The 22,135-nt window shown below is 45.3% G+C and overlaps 1 protein-coding gene across 1 annotated transcript in view; it reads right to left on the reverse strand.

Annotated features, from left to right (window-relative positions):
• LOC146208308 (uncharacterized) overlaps nucleotides 1-22,135 on the reverse strand; it is a 182,586-nt gene that overhangs the window by 160,302 nt on the left and 149 nt on the right. Inside the window, exons 2-15 of the mRNA XM_084578330.1 lie at nucleotides 20,936-20,957; nucleotides 20,209-20,396; nucleotides 18,963-19,022; nucleotides 16,982-17,098; nucleotides 16,701-16,862; nucleotides 12,791-13,020; nucleotides 10,800-10,912; nucleotides 8,957-9,071; nucleotides 7,939-8,088; nucleotides 7,215-7,337; nucleotides 6,475-6,601; nucleotides 4,854-4,931; nucleotides 2,957-3,091; nucleotides 1,498-1,694 (exon numbers count right to left, since the gene is read on the reverse strand). Coding sequence (XP_084434456.1) covers nucleotides 1,498-1,694; nucleotides 2,957-3,091; nucleotides 4,854-4,931; nucleotides 6,475-6,601; nucleotides 7,215-7,337; nucleotides 7,939-8,088; nucleotides 8,957-9,071; nucleotides 10,800-10,912; nucleotides 12,791-13,020; nucleotides 16,701-16,862; nucleotides 16,982-17,098; nucleotides 18,963-19,022; nucleotides 20,209-20,396; nucleotides 20,936-20,957 — 1,817 coding nt within the window. The remainder of the gene's footprint in view (nucleotides 1-1,497; nucleotides 1,695-2,956; nucleotides 3,092-4,853; nucleotides 4,932-6,474; nucleotides 6,602-7,214; nucleotides 7,338-7,938; nucleotides 8,089-8,956; nucleotides 9,072-10,799; nucleotides 10,913-12,790; nucleotides 13,021-16,700; nucleotides 16,863-16,981; nucleotides 17,099-18,962; nucleotides 19,023-20,208; nucleotides 20,397-20,935; nucleotides 20,958-22,135) is intronic.

Raw genomic sequence — 22,135 nt, forward strand, 5'->3', positions numbered from 1 at the left:
CAAAAGGGAATTTCGTTCCAATGCACAGGGTTTTCGTTGAATGGCTAATGGCTAATGGCTAATGATAGAGGTTTCAAGAAGACAGCCCTGCTTTCACCATCTATGACGAATCATCCTAAATGTGTTACGCCTTTTCTGCAATGTATTTCGTGTCTACTTCGCGTTTCACCAACACAAGATTTTTTTTTTTTTTGACACTGATCTTATTTGCAGTATAGTATTTATAAGGAGACAAGCATTTGTGGCCAAGCCCGGACGTAATACGCATGTCTGTGTTCTCTAGGGCTGGCAAGCGTTACAAGCTGGGGCGACGCATGGGCGCCGGCAGGGGCTGCAAAAAAACGCTGCTTGCCCCCCCCCCCCCCCCCCCCCCCCGCCCCACAAAGCCCCTCCAAAAAAATATCATGCCGGCGCCCACAATGTGCAGAAAGGCGTTCAGTAAACTGTTCCTTCTGTGCTGAATTTTTTCATTCAGTGGTGTTATTGAAAGACAGCTAATGGACATAAATTTAACTTTGTAGGGTCATTTTATCTAGAATCATAACTACAACTTTTTCACGTAGTCCCCACCAGGTAGTATCAACCTTCCCATTCATTCACAGAAGGAAGTAAAAGATGTGATTGCCTACACCAGTGGAGCAGCGCATTTTTTAGTCCTTAGTAGGACTCATTTGAAGCTAAACGCATGCCCTTCGTCGGTGAGAAATAGCCATGCGACCGACAGCACGCGATCAAGACTGTTAAGATATTGAAGCCCCGGATGAAATGGGCCTTCGTTCCCAGTTCGATAATGGCACCAGAAACCATCCGATTCCCGCTGAAACGTCGGCTATCAAATGGAAAATAATTCTATACTTCGTCTCACAAGATAACTACAACACTGCGAAAGGCAGAGGAGCCCTTGTGATTGTGCTCCTACGTGCATCTCGCCCCTGCGCACTATAATAGAGAATTGTGCTCCTACTGTCACCTCCGCCAATTTGAGGGGCGAGAGGCGCGTAGGAGCACAATTACCTATTGTAGTGCGCGCGTGATCCTGATTTGACCGGCCTTTTGCAGTGCTGCAGATATCTTGTGAGACGAAGTATAGTTGATTATGAAACCGGAAATTGTGTAGTTCCAGCTCGGTGCAACTGAAATCATTTTCATTTTCAGCGAAACAACAATTGTAGTTTGTCTGTTTTCGTGTGACGCAGAACAGGCGCCCTATTTCTTTAACTTCTCGTTCAGAAAATAATGGCCTGACGTTAGAAGTGCACCACTGTTCCTGGTAATGGGGATAGTCTCCGACCTGCCACCTCGTACATTCCCTAGTGCATGAAAGATGCAGAACTACTAGCCAAGCACCGCTGTATACTCCTAGATCTAATTATTATCAGCTAAACTAAATACGATAAGTTCCCCAATACCGATAAGGAAAGAAGCTTCAAATTTATGCAGCCTGTCATTAGAATAAAATGACACGTAGAAAGAGCGTATATGGATAGGTGAATGCACCTTCATCTTGCGCGCCAGCAGCGGAAGCTGCCGGGTAGAACGGCTGACATAGAGGAGGGCCAGGCCATCCAACTTGCGGTTCCGGAGCTGTCCCGCCGTCGTCTCGGCGGTCTCACGAAGCGAGGTCTGCTGCAGCAGTCGCTCGTGCACAGCGACCAGCACGCGCACGCCACTCTCCTGCAGCTGGGCCAGGTAGCCTGCGACACAGAAGGCCCAGCCGGAGATACGTGTTCACCGGGGAAAGCCAATGCCCTCGTTTAGTGTGTCCGTTGCGCACAACTGCATCTTCTGGACTTTGAGAACCTCGGCGAGTGGTCAGGAGGATAATGTGCAACACACCCTGTTGCGTAAAGACTTCGCCCTCTTTCAACCCCAAGAAGTGTGAACGATAGGTTGAAAGACTTAAATCCCCTCATCCTCGCCTCCCACGGTCTTCATACCGTGCCGTATACCTAGTTAGATATAGGCATCACTGTTAAAAGAGAACCGCGGCGACATGCGGTTGCAAGTATCAGCATTCGAGATCAAGGTATAACCGATAGGCAAAGTGTTCTCAACAGCTTCAACGAGCAGGATAGATCTGCCGGCTCGTAAAAACCGGCTCTTAAAAGATATGCTGGCCAGTAAAAGCGCAATCAGTGTGCCATATGTTCCAGACAAATAATTTTTTTGTCTCACTTCCGTCTTTTAAAGTGAGACTGCGCGGACCAGCCCATCAGCGCTGGCGCTGCAGTTCTGTCGCCAATATAGTCACTTGACAACCTGGATCAAAATAACCGCGGACAAAAAGAAAAGCTGTAAAATTAATAGTAAACAAGACACGAGGTCATACTGCGTCTTCTTTCTGTGTGATGTTTCTTGTTAGCTGTAGCCATCTTGGCGCCATGAACAAGCAGCTCAAATACACATTCTTCTGACATCTTTGCTTTTTATAATTTCGCGTTCGCATCAAAAAAAAAAAAAATAAACATGTGCCGAGGAAGTGCGTAGCCCGCCAAGACCAAGAAAGTACTTTGCTGGGACTGGCAGTTGAATGGGTCTGCTAGGCGTGTAGAGTTAGCTCGCAAATCTCTGCAATAAGCCCTGACACTAGCTGTTCTAGTAGTTTCATTGTCTCAGCACGGCATAGTGGGATGTCAATTCCATTTGCAATCAGCTGAAGGAAGGAAACAGTGTGTCCGCTTCGATTACCATCATACCTCTCCAACAAATATAGAACGCTATAAATAAGGCATCTGTTGAATGCAAATAAGGACCCCATGGCTTGTATACAGATGAGGGGTAATGCGGGTTAGTCCAATGCGCAAACTTTCTTTACATCTCGTCTAATTAGAGATGCTGATTCATTTAATGGTTTTATTCAAAAAGCGCTCAAGGTGGCCACTTTCATCAGACCATCGATCTTACGCACTTAAACTCCCGCATAGAAGCTAATAAGTCCAATTAGATAAGCCCTCACCTTCAGGCAGAACGCTGAGGTCCGCATTGTCAAAATGCCGCATGGAGAAAACCACGTGCGTGCAGTAACTGGTAGTAACGGTCCGCGCGCTTTCCGTGCGTTCAGACAGCACGCACACCAGTGGACGCTCGTTCTCTGAAATGCCAAGGGTAGAGCTTCGTTCTTCGAGGCTAAGTAAGACCTAAAACCGGGTGTCTGGTGCCCAACAGAAACGACAAGTGCAAATAGTTTCCAGGAGAAAAAAAAACCGCTTGCGGCAGTTGGGGTAGTGTGAGGGGTAACAATGGCCAGGGGAGGAGGGGGGGGGGGGGGGGGGGGGCTGGCAGTGCAGCTGTTTATGGTAAGAGTGTCAAGTAAGACGAGCGTCGCGCGTGATTCATTGTACATCTGTACAATAAGGCGAGCGTCTGCTCTGACATGCGCAATGAAAGTGCGCGATAGAGTGGGGGCGTTGCGTTCATAGCGAGTTGCCGGCTGCAGTAAGTAAGCAGTCATGGGGTTGTGCATGTATGCAATGCTTATATGGTTTGCTTTATTCAGATTATGAGAGTCGTCATAGTGGGATTCTTTTACGTGCATCGACATCGCACACAACAAGGGCGCCTCGCTTTTCGCCTCCATCTAAAAGCGCGATTCGGTTCCGCACGCACACACATTATTATATATATATATATATATATATATATATATATATAAAACCCCCCTTATGACTGCTTAGGCCTGCCGTGGTGGTGCAGTAATTAGGATGCCCGACTATATACTGTGCCCAAGGGTGCGGAATCTAATCCCGGCCTCGGCGCCCGCTTTTCGAAAACAAGGCACTCCTGTGCTGTGCGATGTAAGTGCTCGTTGAAGAGCACCAGATGGTCGAAATTTCCGGAGCCTCCCACAGCGGCGTCTTTCATAGCCAGAGCCGCTTGTTAATCTACAAAAAACAAACCAAAACCATGACTGCTTACGCACACCGCTATGTGGGGCGCTGCTTGGCCGCTCCTGTCGCCGACGTGATTTCGAAGACATCGAAATTTATTCCATAGACCATATATTCTGCTACAAAGGATACTACAAGAGATAGAGAAAAGATGTTCGAAAAAAATATTCAAAAGTATACAATGGATAGCCTATATTTAAAAACTGGAATTAGTCAAAGTAGCTCATTGTATATTAGTGGAGGAAAGCGAGTTATGTCATGTTGAGGATGATTTTTGATTAATGATTTAGATAAATACGCATCGAGTTATCTGATACACGTGACAACTATCGTCGTGTCGATCTTCAACTGTCTTTAACGATCTTTAACGAGAGCTTAGTTTCAGCCGTGCCGGTTGTAACAGGAAGTGATGTAATGTCGTACGGCGATGGCACTTCACCGCGCTCCACAGATAACAAAATGGAGGTCGTTTTAACTTCAGTGGAAATTGTATAACTTCCACTATAGAAATGAAAAGCTTTTTTTTTTTTTTTTGTTTCGATCAACTTGCTAAAATATAGATACCTTCTCATACTTCGTGTCATGCATGGTATCCCACACTGCACTGCTTGCTGTTGGCACTCTTCAACAGCAAGGGGCAAGTACGTATCCATTGACAAAACAGTTGCACAGATATGGCCGTAACTACTACTTTCTCAAACGCGACGTATAGTTAACCTGAAGTGCCTTGCGATCTGCTTGCGCGCAGAATCGCCAAAATCCTTAACCTAACCAATTTTATCGAAATAAATAATAAAATACATTAATATTTTTTTATTTCTTTGCAAGCACTGTTTGGTATAACTTATTTCAAATGCACACTTCATTGTTCGTCATTGCGAGTCCTAGAGATTGCATGGCTTCCTACAACAGAAAGCTTGCCCGCGCGCATCAGGTGCAAGGTGCACAAGTGGAAGTAGTACATACCTTTGCCACGAGGCATGCATCGCTTGACGGCTTCACTCCTGTTGCCAGCAGGCTTTTTCTCTTCAATCAGCGGACGACCTGACAGGAGCGATTACCTTCGCATTCAGAAACACTGCTTCATAGTTCGTGCGGGAGATTTCGCTCTATGGTTAATAGACATAGGTAAAATGAGGTTTGCTTCCCAGCGCTTACCAAGTCAACGTAATATTGTTTTCATTTTGCAGCCACTGACGACTAAGGAATTATGAAACAGTGAAATAATATTGCTATGGCATTTCCTTCATAACTGAATATCAAAAGGGGTTGATTTCACCTCAGTACTACATTCTGCGACAATACAAACGAAGCATTGATATGCAAATTATTATACAATGCGGAAGAAGTTTTCCAAAATTGTTCGAGGCTTCTGAATATGCAGGGAGTGATCAGAATCGTGTAACTATTAAACGTATTCATTCTACGTGAAGGCGTGAGAACGAACGCGTGGACAGGTATCACTTTTAGCGATTTTAAGCGAAAAATAGCAAACAATTGCTCCCGAAAAAGATACAATGTCTGCTTGATCAGGCAGAGCAGCATTAGTGAATGAAAAAAAAAAATGAATAATTTTCTCACCTTCTCCCTCCTTCTGATTCGAATTTCCACCTAGAAGTAGGACAGCAGTTGCGGCACGTTAGGAGTATGCAATGAGATGTTACGCAGTGATATTTTCCTCAATATTTCCCCGAGCTCCCCAGCGCCGCAACCAAATACAGTGCATTCATTTATTATTTATTATTATTGTTATTAATATTAATAGTAGTATGATTATTATTTGCAGTAAGATGAACATTTTCAAATAGTTGGACACAACTCGGAAATGTAGCGGCAAATGTCCCACAGAGGAGGCTAATAGTGTTGACCAACTGTCATGACGGATCTAAAAACATGACATCGCAATGTGTAGCGGATGAAAGGGTGTTCACAGCGGCTTAATCGGATTAACATAATCGACGCTATTGCCTTAGGGCCTCTTTGAGGGGGCATCTGCACGTTCATTCTTTGAGTTCTTTCTTATTTTAGAAAAAAAGTTTACTCGTGTTCAGTCAATATCTAGCTTCGAAATAGCGTTAGTCGGTCTATTACAAATAATTTTCTCATTTAGCATATGTAGGAAGCCAGCTATCGACAATACCAAATCAAGCATGATGGAATGTTTCTTTTCGTTTCAGTAATGTATGTCTTTGATATGTAATCATTTTAGGGCTAAAATATAACTTATTAGCAATTATATGCAGTTGAACACGGATATATCGAACCCGTATAGTTCGAATTTTGGTTATATCGAACTCGAGGAATATCCCATTGAAAATCACATTCCCTTAGAAGTTTGCAACTTTGTCTGTTCTATATGGTTTATCAAATTGTTTAAAAATAGCAAAATGAATTAATGGCTGCTGGCAGGAAGGAAAGAGATCAGATGCAACAGGTTCGATTTGACGGCTACAGCACAATGCTCCTTCAGCAACCATGGAAATTGAGGTAACCATGTGGAGAGGCACTACTGCAAGCGGCGCTGAAGTAATCTCTCATCCAGTGTTTCCTCCTTGGCGCAAGCAGCCTCGATTTGGTAGGTTCTCACCGTGCTGCGCCCGGCGGACAGCGCTTAGGCGCGCGAATGGCTCGCCGCAGACGCCCTCGTAGTCGTCTCGGTCTACGTCGAACACGGCCACACACGCGTGTGGCAGCCGCGAGATGGCTCGGGACACCTGCATGAGGGTAGAGACTTGAGCGTGATCGGCAGCATGAGCACACTAAGGCAGGTAATTTTCTTGCAAGCACGTACAGGCAACTCCAATATTAAAAGGAGTAATTTTTTGCTTCAAGTTTTCAGTTACTTCATATTGATGCCTGAGAAGATAGTTTTTAAGCTTAACACCTACCTAGTTTTCCTGCTTGCAAGTATTGTACGAAAGTCCACCTCAACTTTAGCAGGGAAAGAGCAAGAAATTCATATTTTTGTGTAAACTGGTTGTTCATTTTCGTGTTGGAAGGGCCTGTACATACAATAAGAATTTCAAGAAACGAAGCTCACTACTACATGCAATAACGTTCAGTGCAAAATGAAACATTGCGAATTAATACCACCTCAGCTCCGAAATTCTTCAGTCGATATGCGCCTTTCTGCTTGACGTGTGAGGCATATTATACTCCGAAAAGCTAATACTGCCAACAAATAACACTGTGGGTCTAGGCGCGAGCTGGTAGAGAGTTCCATGGGAAGGCTCGAGATTGTTAAAGTATACTAGCAAATTTACTCGCTTTATCGATTGCATCAGTCAAGGCGTGTAAAAATATCGGCCCTGTATAAAGAAAGCTCACCTTGACGGCCAGGAGGTCAGCTGTCTCGTGGCTCTCCGTGTGCTCTCCTTGGGATCCAATGTACGCCAGCGAGCTCTGGCCTTCGACAACAGTCACTGCCGGCCAGACAGGCTGGTCGCAGATCTGCATCGCCGCCACGCGACGCAAGGTTGAAGTTCGGAATTGAACAGAGGCACTTCAGTGGAGGTCACGGCTTTGAAAGTGGTATTCCATTAGATACAATAAGTATTTCTAGCCGACCTACAGCAGAAATTTGTCTCTTCTGCAGCAACGACGACTTTATTAGACCCGGAATTATCACTCATCTTAGATCACTTCACACCTTGTAAAGGAGGGCGTCCAAAGCTCTCCGTTTTGTCTAGTAGATACGAAATGAGAGGAAACAAGAGCACACGAGCCTCTTATGGCCAGATGCGAGCCTACAGCTATTAGTTCTTCGGGCTTAAGACGCAAGCTTTTGAATGCCATCATGCAAAACATTGCCTCCGTGCCTTTTCATCATTCCATCACACCATCATTATTTCGCACTTGCTCACTATGAGAAAGCGACTTTCTTCGCATGGTGACACAGCAGTTTCGAAGCCCACACTTGTCAGAGTGTGAGTACACGCCATTTGTGATAAGCATGTAGACGGCATGACTGGTGACGTATCTTCGCCCATTCTTTCAAAACGACATGCCCGGAGTCACCAACAGCTCTACGGGACAAGATGTGGCTACTTGCCTGCATGTAGCTAACGGGGTTCACGTCATCGCATTCGGTGCTGGAACCCTTGCGCGAAGTGAAGAGTAAGGCCGCCAGGCTCACAGAGAAACACAGAGTGCCTTGCTTGTGTGAAGCCGACATCGCCTCCATCCAGCTCACGGCCACAGACTGCGCAGGTGACGTTGCGCAAACATTTTGCAAAGAACTCGCTGTTAGCCCAGCCCATAGTCAAGTGAGGTGAAGCGTTCATTGACTAAAACAAAAACGCGGGCGACGTTTAACAAGCATTTTGCACAGACCTCGCGGTCAGCCCAGCCCTTAGTCAAATGAGACGAAGTGTTAATTGACTAAAACAAAAATATATATGTAGCCAATTTTGAAGCTGAGACACCGCCTTAGTCTTGTGGTTTAGTAGTATAGGCAGCTTTCAAGTAATCACAAACTAGGTCTAATGAAATCAACGGTTTGGAAGAAACCTGTCTTGGCTGCAATTTATCGTGCGGCAGTAACCAATCGTCAAACAGTAAACGGCGTTTCGCTCCTCTATGGCTAACAAGGCACTTGTAATAGAACCGAAACGTTTCCTTTAACGGCCAATCAGCGCTCAACACAATTCCTCAAAACTCAAACCAAGTGCCACTCGCATTTACCAAATATCCCCGTCAAGTTCAACTGCTGGGAGAGAAAGAGATTGTTCGATGTTAACAACAAGCTGATGACAATGAACGCAGCAAATGACGTTTCTACCATTGTCCTTTCTGCCATCACAGATGTTCGGTTCGCATGCACTAAAGAAGCCAAAGTAAACGCCCACCTCCGATGAGCCATTATATCTTCAACGCACGCAAACTCCTCAAAAGGAGTATAAGCACAGTAATAATTAAATGCTTAACGATTCACTTGGTATCGAACGCCGAGTGCTGCCGGCCAAAAGGCAGTGATCGACACGAATATGTCAAATAAACGCTTTGTAGTCGATTCGGCATTGTTACATGCGTGGTGTGGTGCATAGGGAAACATTCTGCAATCAACTCACTATAGGGACGGAGGCAGTGCGGTTGTCGACCGCGGCGTAAACAGAAGGCAACGCTATGTGGCAGTTTTGGCCATCCTTCTCGTAGTGCGTCTGCAGGAACGTATAGTCGACGTGCCTGTCGAACAGGGAGAAGCAACTTTGAGAAAAGCCGGTCTTCTGTTGCGAACTGGTGAATAATTCGGTTTTACAGAAAACCACAAGTGATAATGTACTGCAAGGTAACACCTCAACTAGATTGTGCCGAGATAGGTACTCTTGCAAATAGAGAAGGAATTAAGACACTATGCACCTTAAAGCAAAGCTGAGGATAGGTACCAACAAATCTCCGATCTCTCTTTTCACGTGAAACATATTATATGCACATTTATTTAGTTGAAAGCGTGTACCAGCATCGCTCTGGAATACAGTCCTGAATGAATTTGGGGGCGAATAAGTTTTTAGGATAAGAATTCCGTACAAACATTTAGATTCGAATATCCTATATATTACCGAATAATTCATCACGGGCACAATTTTTCTTATTAGATATATATTTTTGCACAAGCCATGTCACTGCCATGTCACAAGCCATGTCTTTGCCTAAGCAAAAAGGTTATCAAAACATCACGCGCCCTCATGTAAAATTTACACACATAGCATAATCGGCGAGAAGCGCCCTCTTCGGGAGCTAGCTTGCAAACTATTCCTTATAGTAATTCCCGTATTTTATGTTTCAAATATTAGTCTCGCATAGAGCATTCAAAATAAACAGGTTACCAAGGAACAGGGACATTAATGGTGAAACATGTAATTCGCATTCGCAGTTTTCGCAAGCCTCTAGTAACATGCCTTCCCTCCTTTGCGACCCGCCTTACCACCCCAACCTCGTCATCGCCAAAGCTCCTGAAACTGGATAATGCTACCCTCTTTTTAAAAAGAAAGGAACACCTCCGATGCCCCATACGTGCTCTCATACCTCCGTGTACGGTAAGCCTCTCTCGCGGTCTAACCCGTGCAGAGGAGGTTACGCTTCGGAAGATTCGAGTTGGGGTTGCCCTAATACCTGCAGTGATTCGAAAGTGGCCTCAGTTTTGAGATTTGTACCCCCTTCCTGGGTGTCCGTCGGCAAATCCCGAGATGCTGAAGCCGATCTTCAATAAAAAGCTTGGCTAACGAGACAAGGACGAAGAAAAGGCTGGACGCACGCAACGCATTTGTGTGCGTCCAGCCTTTTCTTCGTCCTTAATTGCCTCGTGGGGGCAGCTTTTTATTACATTCGAATTATGAACCGACTAGCCCGAAAAGTTATACCGATATCCACCACCTGCTGCAGAAATCTTCAGCGCTGAACCCGACGCGGATCCGGAACCTGGTGGCAGTTGGTCTCTCCTCCACAATCCGTTGCTAAATGCCGCTTGGACGCAGAGACCGCACCATCATTCACTTCATGACTTCATTACATTAGCTCACCTTTCTTAATTTATTTGACCTACCATTAATTGATCATAACATATCGTTTTGTGCCCCGAGGTAATAAACATCGCAGAAAAATGCCTTCGCTCAGAATTTAATGATCCTGTTCATTTCTTGTGCTGCGTTTTCTCTTAGCTGAGTGAGCAAAGATGGCTGTGGCAACCATTCTGGTATTAGCAATCAAGGGAGACACCAGAACGGCCCTCATTCATTCATTCATTCATTCATTCATTCATTCATTCATTCATTCATTCATTCATTCATTCATTCATTCATTCATTCATTCATTCATTCATTCATTATTGCCTAGTGAACTGTCATCAGCGCTTGTCCCCGTACTCTCACTTTTGGTTATTTCATTACTGGCGAAAGTAGCACGATCATGTCTCACTCAGCTAAGGTGGCCAGCCTGCTCGCGACGGCATCCGGTGGCGCTTTCCAGTCCTCGATCAGGACTCCGAACGTAAGCTTGAGGCCCATCACGGACAGCTTCTCCCGCAGGTACTGCCGCAAGGAACGAGAGAAAGAAAAACTGTAGTCAGAAAAAAAGGTCGTCGTTGCGAGCGGACTACACAAATGTAGGAGCAGTCTTCGAATTTACTGCATGCTCGTCGTCCTATGTAACGTACCGGCGCGCTAGTTTCACGCATACGTTAATCATGGCGTTCTGAAGTAGCGCATCAACACACAATGTCTCTAAACCTCGTTTTCCTTCTCAGAAATCTGCGGAACTGTGAGAGGCAGACGATGAGGTAAAGATAACTCACCGGCATGAACGAAAATGGTCACGCTTAGCATGCGATTTGTATGTACTCGGAGTTAATTGAAGCTTAATGTGATGCTATGCTGTATGCAGGATGAGCACTTTAATAACATATTAGGGTGAATTCAACGGCTGTGAAGTTTTCTTACCTGAAAAAAAAAAAAAAACACCTTCTCACTGCTTGTATGAGCTCAAGTTGAGTGCCTAGATCATACGTCTACCGTGTGTTGTGAGCTCGTATAATGACCTGGAAGTAGTTATTTTGTCCATAGTGGTGCTTCAGTGAAATGAAGTATTATTATCAGTGATGTCACATGATCCTGAAAAACGGGTCCTCTCCTTATTAAATTCACTTCTAAACGTATGAAAACACCGTCACATTCTCCAAAACGCCAACTGTCTCCTGTACTCATGGATATCGAAGGTGTCCAAGAATCATTGGAACGGCGTTCTCATGCGCAGAATGGTAAAAGCGAGAATTTTCGGTCATGACGTACTGACACCGATGTTTGAAAAAAGACAGAGAGAACGGCGAAAAAGTAAAACGCTCAACGAATGCAAAGATTAGGAGCGAAAGTATAAGATACAACACAAGTGCTCAGCACTTGGTATGTGTCGTCTTCTCTCTATCGCCTTTTGCGTTCAATATTCCAACTAGCTCACCTTTTAAAGTTACTTGCATAGAGAGCCTCGCAGTTGTTTATTTGCCAAAATTGCTTAAATATTAAAACATCTGTCCGCACAAGCAATGATGCTTTTTTGCTGAACAGGGCAGCACAGCAAAGTGGCAAGAGCAGATAGATTACAGAATTCAAATGCAGACTCAACTATAATTACACAACACGTCACACAATTGCCGAAGAAAAACAAACAAGCAAACAAAGAATAAAAAAATTGCCGACAATTACGTTACTTCCTAATGTGAAATTTGAGCGCAGCTCATCAGCTGTTTCACCTTTTCGATAGATTGAGGCAAATATTTCGAGTAAGACACGTATGTACAATTACAGAGAACTTTGTTTTTTTTAATTTTCACACGTATTCCTTCAAGAAACACTCCACTAACAGTTCTTGGCTGTCATGAAAGAAACTTTGTGGTCGGAGAAATGAAGAGAGCAATTGAGTTATCGGGAGGCAGCGCGTGAGCCCATAGGAACCGCGCGATGAACAGATAGCAGCGACAGACTGATGTCGCTAACGCCGCTAGCGAGTGAAGAGAACGTGATTATACGTTTCGGCTTGGTATTCACGCACCGTGATCCGCTGATAGCGAGCCGGCGTTTCGGCAACCGCACCCTCGCCGCCACGCAGGAAGAGGGGGGAGGAAGGGGGTATAAGCAGCGGCGAACGGGGGAGCGCGCGCAGCAATCAGATAACACGCGCGGTCGGCGCCACGCAAAAAGAGGGGGGCTGAAAAGGGGCGGAGCTGGTTAGGAGGCCGACGCCGACGCAAAACCCAGGAACGGGCGCCAAAGAGCTGCGCTTTAAAACGCACAACTTGACAATAGATGTTGAATACTTTTACAGGTGGCTTTCACAAACATGCAGGTGGCTGATATGACTATCCACAATTATCGTCCATAGCTTTGTCGCAAGCAATGTGCAATAAAAATACGTACCCGTAACGGTGGTGCGTACTCGGGGACGCGACCGGAAGAAGCGGCGTACTCGAGGAACGCTAGTCCCTTCAAACCGCGCGCCGTCAGCCAGCCTGCGCTACTCCGGGCGAAGCGGGAGAGAAGCGCTGGGGATCGCTCGAGGTCGTCCAGGCTGGGTCCCGCTACGCTCACCATAATTTGCAGCGATGGGCTGGTACCAGTCAGCAGAAGCAGCGACGCGAACGTCTGGTCTGTGACCACGAAAACATGAGAGTAACATCATACGCCTCACGAGCTGATCCAACAGTCCTATACTTGTATAAGTCACGTGTATGTGGCAGCCTAATGGGGGTAAGGTAGAAAGAGTAGGTGAAAATGTGGGGAAAATGTGCGAAGCCTTTGTCCTGTAATTGACGTATTCGCTTGTAATCACGACGAGTTTGCAAACCTGACCTTGACATTCCATTATTATCACACTAGCTCTGATTCGAAAAGTGAGTTGTTTTCATCTTGCAAATCTCATTCGCTGTTGTGGAATGTACTGAACCTACTTGAGTATACACCTTCGCCAATTGAGTTGTCTTGCAGTGTTATGCCCATATTTCACTGTTCACGCATCATACTCTCATCCGAAAACATCACGCGGCGGTGACGAGATATACTGGTAGACGAAAATTAGGAAAAAAAAGGGGAAGCTATTCAGTGGAAGTACATGTTTCCTCTAAACGGAGAAAGAAAACTAACGGTCGCGGGGTAAACAAAAGGGGTAGATCTCATGACCATCGCAGTCAATCGCCGGCACCATCGGTCGCTCAAATTTAAAATCACAGAGATCGTAAGGTAACACAAGCAATATATGTCTTGTGTGGAATTTAACGTCCGGAAGTGACACGTCGGTTATTAGAGACGCCGTTGCGGATGACTCCTGATTTGGATTAGCTGTAGTTCAGTTACGTGCACTGACCGTGCACAGCCCACAAACATTTCAGTCTCCATCGAAAAGGCAAACAAAAAAAGAGATAAACGCGTTCGCAAACGAAGATAAAAAAGGAAACTAAATAAAAAAAAAGAAGCTGATGGTTACCCCGGCTAAACCTAGTTAGGCGAAGGAAAAACGTGGTTTTGCTTGGTTTTGCTTTGGTTAGGTTTAGGTTTAGACATTGGCAGAAGTGATTTTGCAGAGAATAAATTGCCGAGGCTATGTAATTGAGTTCAAGAGGCAATACTTGATGCTGCATCTGCCGTCAAAGGCCAACGGTTAAGGTTAGACGGTGATACAACATAGGTGGTACTGTGGTTAAGCTATATAGCTAATCTGTGACCTATGGCTCGTTGAAGGTCAAGCGGCCGGACGGGTTGACCTTGGCTGATACAGGGAGCAGTGGAGCTTCAAAAAGAGCAACACAAAGTTTCTTACGTATAATCACAAACAAACCCACACTTCATGCATGTTTAAAGACCCCTGAGTCTTCCCGTTTCTATATGTTCGGGAGAGTGGTGTAAGGAAGATAAAGTATAACTCGCTCTCCGTTTTATACTGCACTATAACTAAAGTTATCCAAAAATATTCAACCGAAATTCCAGCTGCCAGAATGACGTCACGGGGTGTGAAGAAATTTAGGATTCGGCATCGAGCCATGCAATGATGCGAATTTTTTGATATCGCCTTTTTAATGCTAAATTATAAATGGTAGGAAAATGGTATAAGTTTAAAGTTGAGATAGGCAGCGTGTAGAATAGAACAGAGAAATAACTCTAGTTGATGACATTCTAGTGGAAATAAAGAGAGGTAATTGGGAAAGCTACAGCACTTTTTCTCTCTCTGCATATTCTTCTGTTCACGACAGGGTTGGCAGCGTCCCGTTTTCTTCCCCCACTTCTTTCAGCATCGACACATGTCTTTCCTAGCTGCTTCGGTAGCTGACCTTTGACTAGATTTATCCGCAGAATGGCTAAGATTGGTCTCTGTACAATGGCCTACACCGCGAAAGAAAACAGTTCTTTACGGTCAGCCTTAGCCAACAAGTAGTGTGCGTTCTACATAAAAGGTTTCCATCAAGTTACACGTCTATGTGGTAGAACATCAGAGGAATGGCACAAAGAGATGCTTTCCATTATTGCCACACTGTTAGCTTTACATCAAAAGCATCGTATGGCTCATCGGAAATAAAACCCGACGTCCAGACGCTCACTTGACTTCGTTCAAGAAAGACGCGCACCCTCCCGTCCCCTTATAGTGCGTCTCGGTGTCACCACACCCTCACCGATCCCTCCTGCACCCTTTGCAACAACCCCACCGCCATCCTCGCCCACATCCTGTTCCAATGCCCGGCGGATCCTCCCCCGCGGGGTCTAGAGCACCTTACCACCTAGGAGGATTGGGAGACCCTGCTGCACTCTGAGGACCCGGTTCGGCAGAAGATCGCCACAGACTGGGCTGCCGACGTCATGAACCATAGGAACATGAACGTTTGAGTGTAGCGGGGCCGTGCGGGGGCCCAGGGGCATGCATGTCTCAAACTACTCTGTTTATTAATAAAGTTACTACTACTACTACTACTACTACTACTACTACTACTACTACTACTACTACTACTACTACTACTACTACTACTACTACTACTACTACTCAAACACCTTACAACGCCCAGTTTAAACGTGACGTCACGTGTAGAATGAAAGCGACGAAAACATGACTCGTAATGCGAATTAAAAGTCACCTGATGTAATAAATTATTTTACTATATAAATTAATTTATTTCGATTAAACATTTTTGTGTTACTAGATAGATTCAAATCCGCAATCATTTGGTTGCGAGCTAGGCACGGTTGTATGACTTGCGAAAAAAATTGATTTATATGTACGTAATACGGCGGCTGTGTTTCGATGGAGGCGAAACGAAGAGGCGTCCGTGTGCTGTGTGATGTCAGCGCACGTTAAAGATCCCAGACCCTCCACTACCGTTCCCCTTTCTCTCTTTCCACTTTTACTCCCACCTTCCTCCCTTCCCTTACGGCGCGGTGCAAGTGTCCACAGAAATAGGTGTGACAGATACTGCTCCTTTCCCTTCCTGTGAACCAATTATTATTATTATTATTAATACATAATACGATCAATAATTCTCGCAGCAGGACTCACGATGAGAGAATAAAACTTTCGAATTCACATCACTTAGGAATCCTGAAGTGCTCTTCTAAATTTTCGTTCTTCAATTCAATTTCATTCCTTTGCCACCATAACTATGTTAATGGCGCTATCTATCCAAACTCTGTGCTTAAGGCGGTTTGGAAACGGATTATTGTGAAGATGCTCGTGTATGTCTATGACGACTTCTTGACGACGGATGTCCGAACATGCTCCGAGAGCTGCATGTCATCATGTCCCCATCCGAAACATCGCAGAATTTGCGACCTGTCATTGCTGTCACCGGGTATTTTTTTCCGTTGCGAGCTCACCCGATTTCAAAATTGTTTTCGAAGCATTTATCAACATGCTACTCTGCAGTCGTCAGCTGTATACGTGAAAATGCCGGTGTCCGAGTGGTCTGACCTACCCCGACCAAAGAAAGGCCTACTTAGGGCTTATTCTATTCTAACTCGAGACAAACAAAAACCAGTGGACATGCAGATTCTATATACGTCCTTTCGACCGTATTAAGCTCTTCGATGTGAATTTAAATACTCAACAAATTTTAAAAGCATTTAGATATGTCAAATACTGAAGTTGAATTTACACAATTTGGTTTGAAAATGGAACTGAAAGCTTGCTTGAATTATGATAAGTTCATATTAAGGGGAGCCCGATATGGCTGTATGATTCAGTTCGAATACCAAACCCGATCTCGAACCGAGGTTGTTTCATTGATTACAAGAGAAAATATTGTTTCACATTCATTGAAACGCGACCACCTCAAAGTATTTTCCAGCTCACCATTGACGGGCTTGAACTTTCCCTCACTGGCCATGTAGAATACGTCGGAGTAGACCAGATGCGTGCACAAGTCTCGCGGGAACTGAGCCGCATGGGTGGCACTGCTGGACACCACACAGAACAACGGGCTTTCGCCGCTCTCTTCAGGGACAGCTGGAGCGCCTGCGCATGCACGCCACAAGGTAGGGACACTCCTTAATGGAGCGACGAAAGAGCCGATGAACGAGGACGACACAGAGGTCCGAGACGCAAGTACTGGCTCAGTCATCGTGGCGACGTACCTTTGGAGTGTTCTGCAGACTGTGCTAGGTTGCCATCAGCAAGAGCGTGTCCAGGTGCTGCCTGGACCACGGAGACGTTCGCGAGAGCTGCTTGGTCGATACTCCCGTTTCCCGCCGCTACGTGAAGAAGACAGCGTCGTAAATACTTGCCTTCTGCCGGGGACACATACCGTTTGCTGTTAGTCAATCATACAAACTTGGGTTCATCAGATTTTCTGTCTTTTGCGATCACAGACAATCACGTGATGCTTCTATTAAGAAAATGCTGGCTTCAGTCACTAGTGAGCTTACAAAAGCTAGTGTGAGGTCGAAAAGCAATTTTATATATATCTGTGTAATTCGTTCATCGGGCTTCAGCTCCCTTCCCTACTGCAAACCCGCCCCTCCATCCTTCTTCCTCAGACCTGTGCCGGCCGAGTACAGATTGCTCCACGCTTAAAGGGGACACAGGAGTGCGTGGCTGCGCTCTGCGGATTGCCATTTCTTCCGACGTGGTCGCGAATCCAAGCAAAGCGGCGGAAGGCTCACAATTTACGCCTTCCAGGTTCCTCTTTACCTACGTCACTTTGCTTCGATAAGATGGTGCGTCGGAGCCCGTCCGAAATGTCGGACGGGCTCTCCTGTTCTATCTTAGTTGAAATCCTGAACATCATTTGAATAACAAACAAAAGTAGGAGCTACTATGACACAATTCGTTATACATATATTGCTTGCAGTAATCAAATGTGAATGTATGACATGCAGTACCTATTACAGTGAACAGAAGCAAAATATTTCAAAGCTCAAGAATCAGCGAAACTCTAGAAGGTCTTTCTGAGGCGCTTCTCGGTCCACGTTGAAGTGTGACACCGAGTCGCCAGCAATTCGAATTCGGGAGTGGAAGTTCATGGAGCTAGTGTACCTGAGATCCACCCCGGTGGCCGTGTGGTTGCTTCCATCTGCTGGGCCCAAGATCGCGGAATATAATCTCGATCTTAGCATTCGCACTTCATTAAAGGCAATGATTACAGTGAGAATAAAGGAAACCGGATAGTTTAGATTAATCCGCAGTTCTGCCCTAAGAGGCCTGTCAAAGCTATAGTGAAGCGTCGCGATGGCAAGTCCTATATGTCATGCCATGCCATTTATTCTTTTGAATTAGTAGTCATCATCGGCCACATAAGCTGAAGAGACGCGGATCGGCACAGTTAAGCATGTCACTTGCCTGAATGCCTGAAGTGGGTAAACGTGCATAGTTCATATCTGGTTACATCATAACACTACAAGGCGGCTGGGTCGAAATGCAACGCTACGATAGCTTTTCGTACACTAGAACATTCATCTTGCAATTATTTTTTTTTTTTGTGACCGATAGTGCATCATCATTTTGAACTGTCATTTTAAAGAATTCCACGGTTTCGAAAGAGGCACGGAGGGTGCATAGAGTCCAGTTCGAGTGGGACGATCGCCTAGGCGTAAGCTCTAGTTCGTTGTTCCTGAATTGTGTTCCTGCTTTGGTGACGAACGTTTGATATTAAAAGCAAAGGAGCAGTTCTTTGTGACTGCATTAAGTTCGCTCACTTGACATTTAAAACGAACTGCAGAAAGCTGGTTTGCTGGCGCATGCGCCTTCAGGAAGGGTGCGCTGATCACGAAGCGTATGCTTTGCCGAGAAACAAATTAACACAGCCAGTGAAGTAATCCGTTCCAAACTTTGCCTCCTGCACCGCATTGGGCACATTTGCAACTTATAATTGTAAGGGTTATCCTGGATGGATGGATGGAATATAGGAGCGTCCCCTTTGAAACGGGGTGGTAGCAGTAGCTATCGTGCTCATTTTTCTCCATATATCTTAATTATTGATTTAGAATTGTTAACTAAACCATCACTCTATTTATTAAATTTTGCTCCTACATTAATAACATTATATCACTTCTCTGCTTTTAAGCCACCAATCTTCCAGCCGTTTTTTGCTACTTACTGTACTTATCCTGTACTTACCTCCTTGCGCCACCTGCCGGCTAGCAGGGGCGGCGTGCTGCTCCGGCTTCGTGGCGGACGCTGCGCAAGCATAAAGTTATTCAGGCAGTCAATTCACTAGAAGAGCTGGCACGAATTACAGTTAAGGAAAATAACTGAAAAGCCAGAACAGAAGTACACTAAGCGCTGGTGTTGAGTTAAGCGCTTGCTGTGTTGTCTTTTCGTAATGTTGTCTTAATGGGCCCTTGAAGAGCTATCTACTAATTATAAAACGCCAACGAGCAATATGTATCCTATCAGTCTTCTCTGCAGCGCAGCAATTTTAACCTAGCTTTATTAGCACCGAACGTACGGGCGATCGAAAATGATGCGCCTCCTCTCCCTCTCGGCTCTACCCACGCCGGCGTGCAAGGAAAGAAGAAAAGTCTCGGCGGCGTCCCACCCCGCCCCTTCCCGCCTTCGTAACCTGAGAGCATCCAATGAACGAGCGCGCCCAGAAGCCCCACTGACATCATCGGGGAGGTTTGCGCGCGGAGATGTGTCACCATAATCGGCTGCAAGCGGTCGTCAGGAGCTCGTTTTAAAATTGTTTGCAAATTGCCGGCTCCGCGCGAAGTTCTCAAACTTGACTCGAATACTAACAAAAGTCACCTCTAGATTTTTCGTATCAGAATTAGACCGCAAGTAGCATTGCAGGGGCTCTTTAATATAGCGAAGTTGTTCACATACACGCACGCAGACAAACGTAGAACTTAATGCTCAGCACTACTTGTTCGGGCCACCCGAGTATATTGTGCGTTAAGGACGTTCTCTGGTAGGCCCATGGGAAATGAGATAAAAAAGCGCGATGTAGGCTAGTTGATTTATTAAAATAAATGTCTATATACTTTGGACATTTAGCGCTTTGTGTTTCTCTGAACTATCCATTCCAAACGTTTCACCTATTCAGATAATGCCGACTAAATATAATAGCAGGAGTGACAGAAAATTAGTCGGTAAACGAGGATATGAACAGGGAAAACGTGTTACTTTGAAAGCTTTAATAGATATGAGGAGCAAGAAAAGTACTATTGCGCTCCATCCATGCCCACTGATTATTATACATACTCGAAAACACATATAGAAGCGGCTGTTTTTGGAAACATTTACAATCATATGACATTCGTAGGAGGCATGAAAATCAGCCTAAGTTCCAGCGTGAAAGCTTTATGCATGGAATCTTGGGCAGTCGTTTGGCAGCACCTGTGGTCGAATAGATATATCTCACCGGCGGGTCGAGGCAGCTTGGCGAGGATGGCGGCGAAGTTCGGCTTGACGTCACCATTAGCTTCTTCGTCGTGCGGCGAGGAAGACCAGCTTCCCAGTGCGAACGCCACTGCCAGGCCCAGGACCACGCAAAACATAATCGTCAAAACCTTGAGGCTCGGACGCCGCCCCTGGCCATCTGTTGGCTCACTGGAAGAAACGCATATGAGGCTAGCACCCCGTGACTGTAACCATCTCGCTATCTACGTCAGCTGTTGTCTATGGACTTTATTTAATAGCCTCTGGGAGGCCACTTTCCTAAACTGCACACCTTGAAAAGAGCGACCAAAAAAAAAAAAAAAAAAAAGAAAACGGATTCTTTCTTGCATAATTGATTGAAAATCAATCAATTAAAAAACAAGGTTTGAAAGAGCAGGGCGAAGGCAACCAATGTCTAAAACCCAGGTCGATGAACAGAGGCTTAAATAACAATACTCCTCTAACTCTTCTTTAAAAATGAAAGCAGTTACCTGCGACCAATCCATAAGTTCCGAGGATCCTCTCTGCACATACTTCCCTCTTAATATTTTGAGTACACGAACGGTAAAGCGCCTAATGCTCGTTGAAGTGCGCTTTTTTTCTGGTAAGCACGCTGGGGTTCTTTTACTTTTACATACTAGGACATGTCTTGTGCTGATATGCACAATACTGAAGATTAGCTTTTACGAAACAGAACAGGCTCGACTTACGGTTGTTCGGCCTCAGGTGCAGCTGTACAGAAAAATACGATTTAAGTTAATACCACATTTAGATAAGAGCAGTGCGAGCCCTTGTAGAGCACATGGGATATCCAATACAGGGCAACTCCATAAGTGCTAAACAAAATATGCACAGTAATGAATTCAGGAGAATATCAGTCAAGTAGTAAGCCATGCCCAGCGGCGAAATTAACGAAATTAAGCGGAATACAGTCTAATTAGTTATGTTTGCGCAGTTCACAGGTTTCATAAGTAGAAAAAGTGGTTGATACTCACATGCCTACGCAACATATTTGGACAAATTGCCGCAAAAACGAAAGTAGAAGGATGCTTTGGTTTGGTCTATGGGGTTTAAGGTCCCACTTGACCTGAAATTTTGACCACCTTGGGTTCTTTAACGTGCACTGACATTGCACAGAACACGGACCCCTTGCTTTTCACCTCCATGGGAAAGCGGCCGCCGAGGCCGGGATGCGATCCCGCATCCTTGAGCATAGTATAGTAGAGCGTCCTAACCATTGCGCCACCAAGGCGAGGAAAGCAGGAAGAAGCAGCATGTTGCTCTAACTGTAGGAGAGCGGTAGCACACTCAAATGCATGTGGATGTCGTGAGCTTGATTCACAGCGTTGGCACTCTACTCCATTGTTTCAAGTGCGGTACGCAGCGAGGATGGGTGAGGGGGACGAGGAGCGTACATTTGTACCCTGAGGGTATTATAAATAAGTAAATAAATGTTGTTTGATTTGGTTTTTGGGGTTTGACGTCCCAAAGTGGCTCAGGCTATGAGAGACGCAAATAAATGTACCTTAGCGTTTAACAAATAGCATATACGCCAAGACAGGCAGAACCATTCTTAAATCGTTTCATCAGTACATAGTGGCACTACATTACCGGTCGTCAACGTACCGCAATTGGTCCAACTAGGTCGTGGACTTGAGTGGGATGTACAGCAAACCTCCTCGTCCTTAATCTTAATCCTTAGCGTACACGACCATGCTATGGTCACATTTTTACTCTTTCTTAAATTCATCGCAGTTAGCAGGGGTATATTGGTGCTGGTTGTCCCATCGACGAGCCAAGCTCACCGTAGGGTACGTCACTGCACCACGGAGCTCTCATTGGCCGGAAAAGTATGGCTGTCAGCCGGAGTGTGAGCGTACCTTTCGATTGTCCTGGGGGCGCGTCCATGG

Source organism: Amblyomma maculatum, chromosome 1, assembly GCF_055883805.1.
Source record: "Amblyomma maculatum isolate TAMU_Amacu chromosome 1, ASM5588380v1, whole genome shotgun sequence".
Classification (NCBI taxonomy): Eukaryota; Metazoa; Arthropoda; class Arachnida; order Ixodida; family Ixodidae; genus Amblyomma; species Amblyomma maculatum.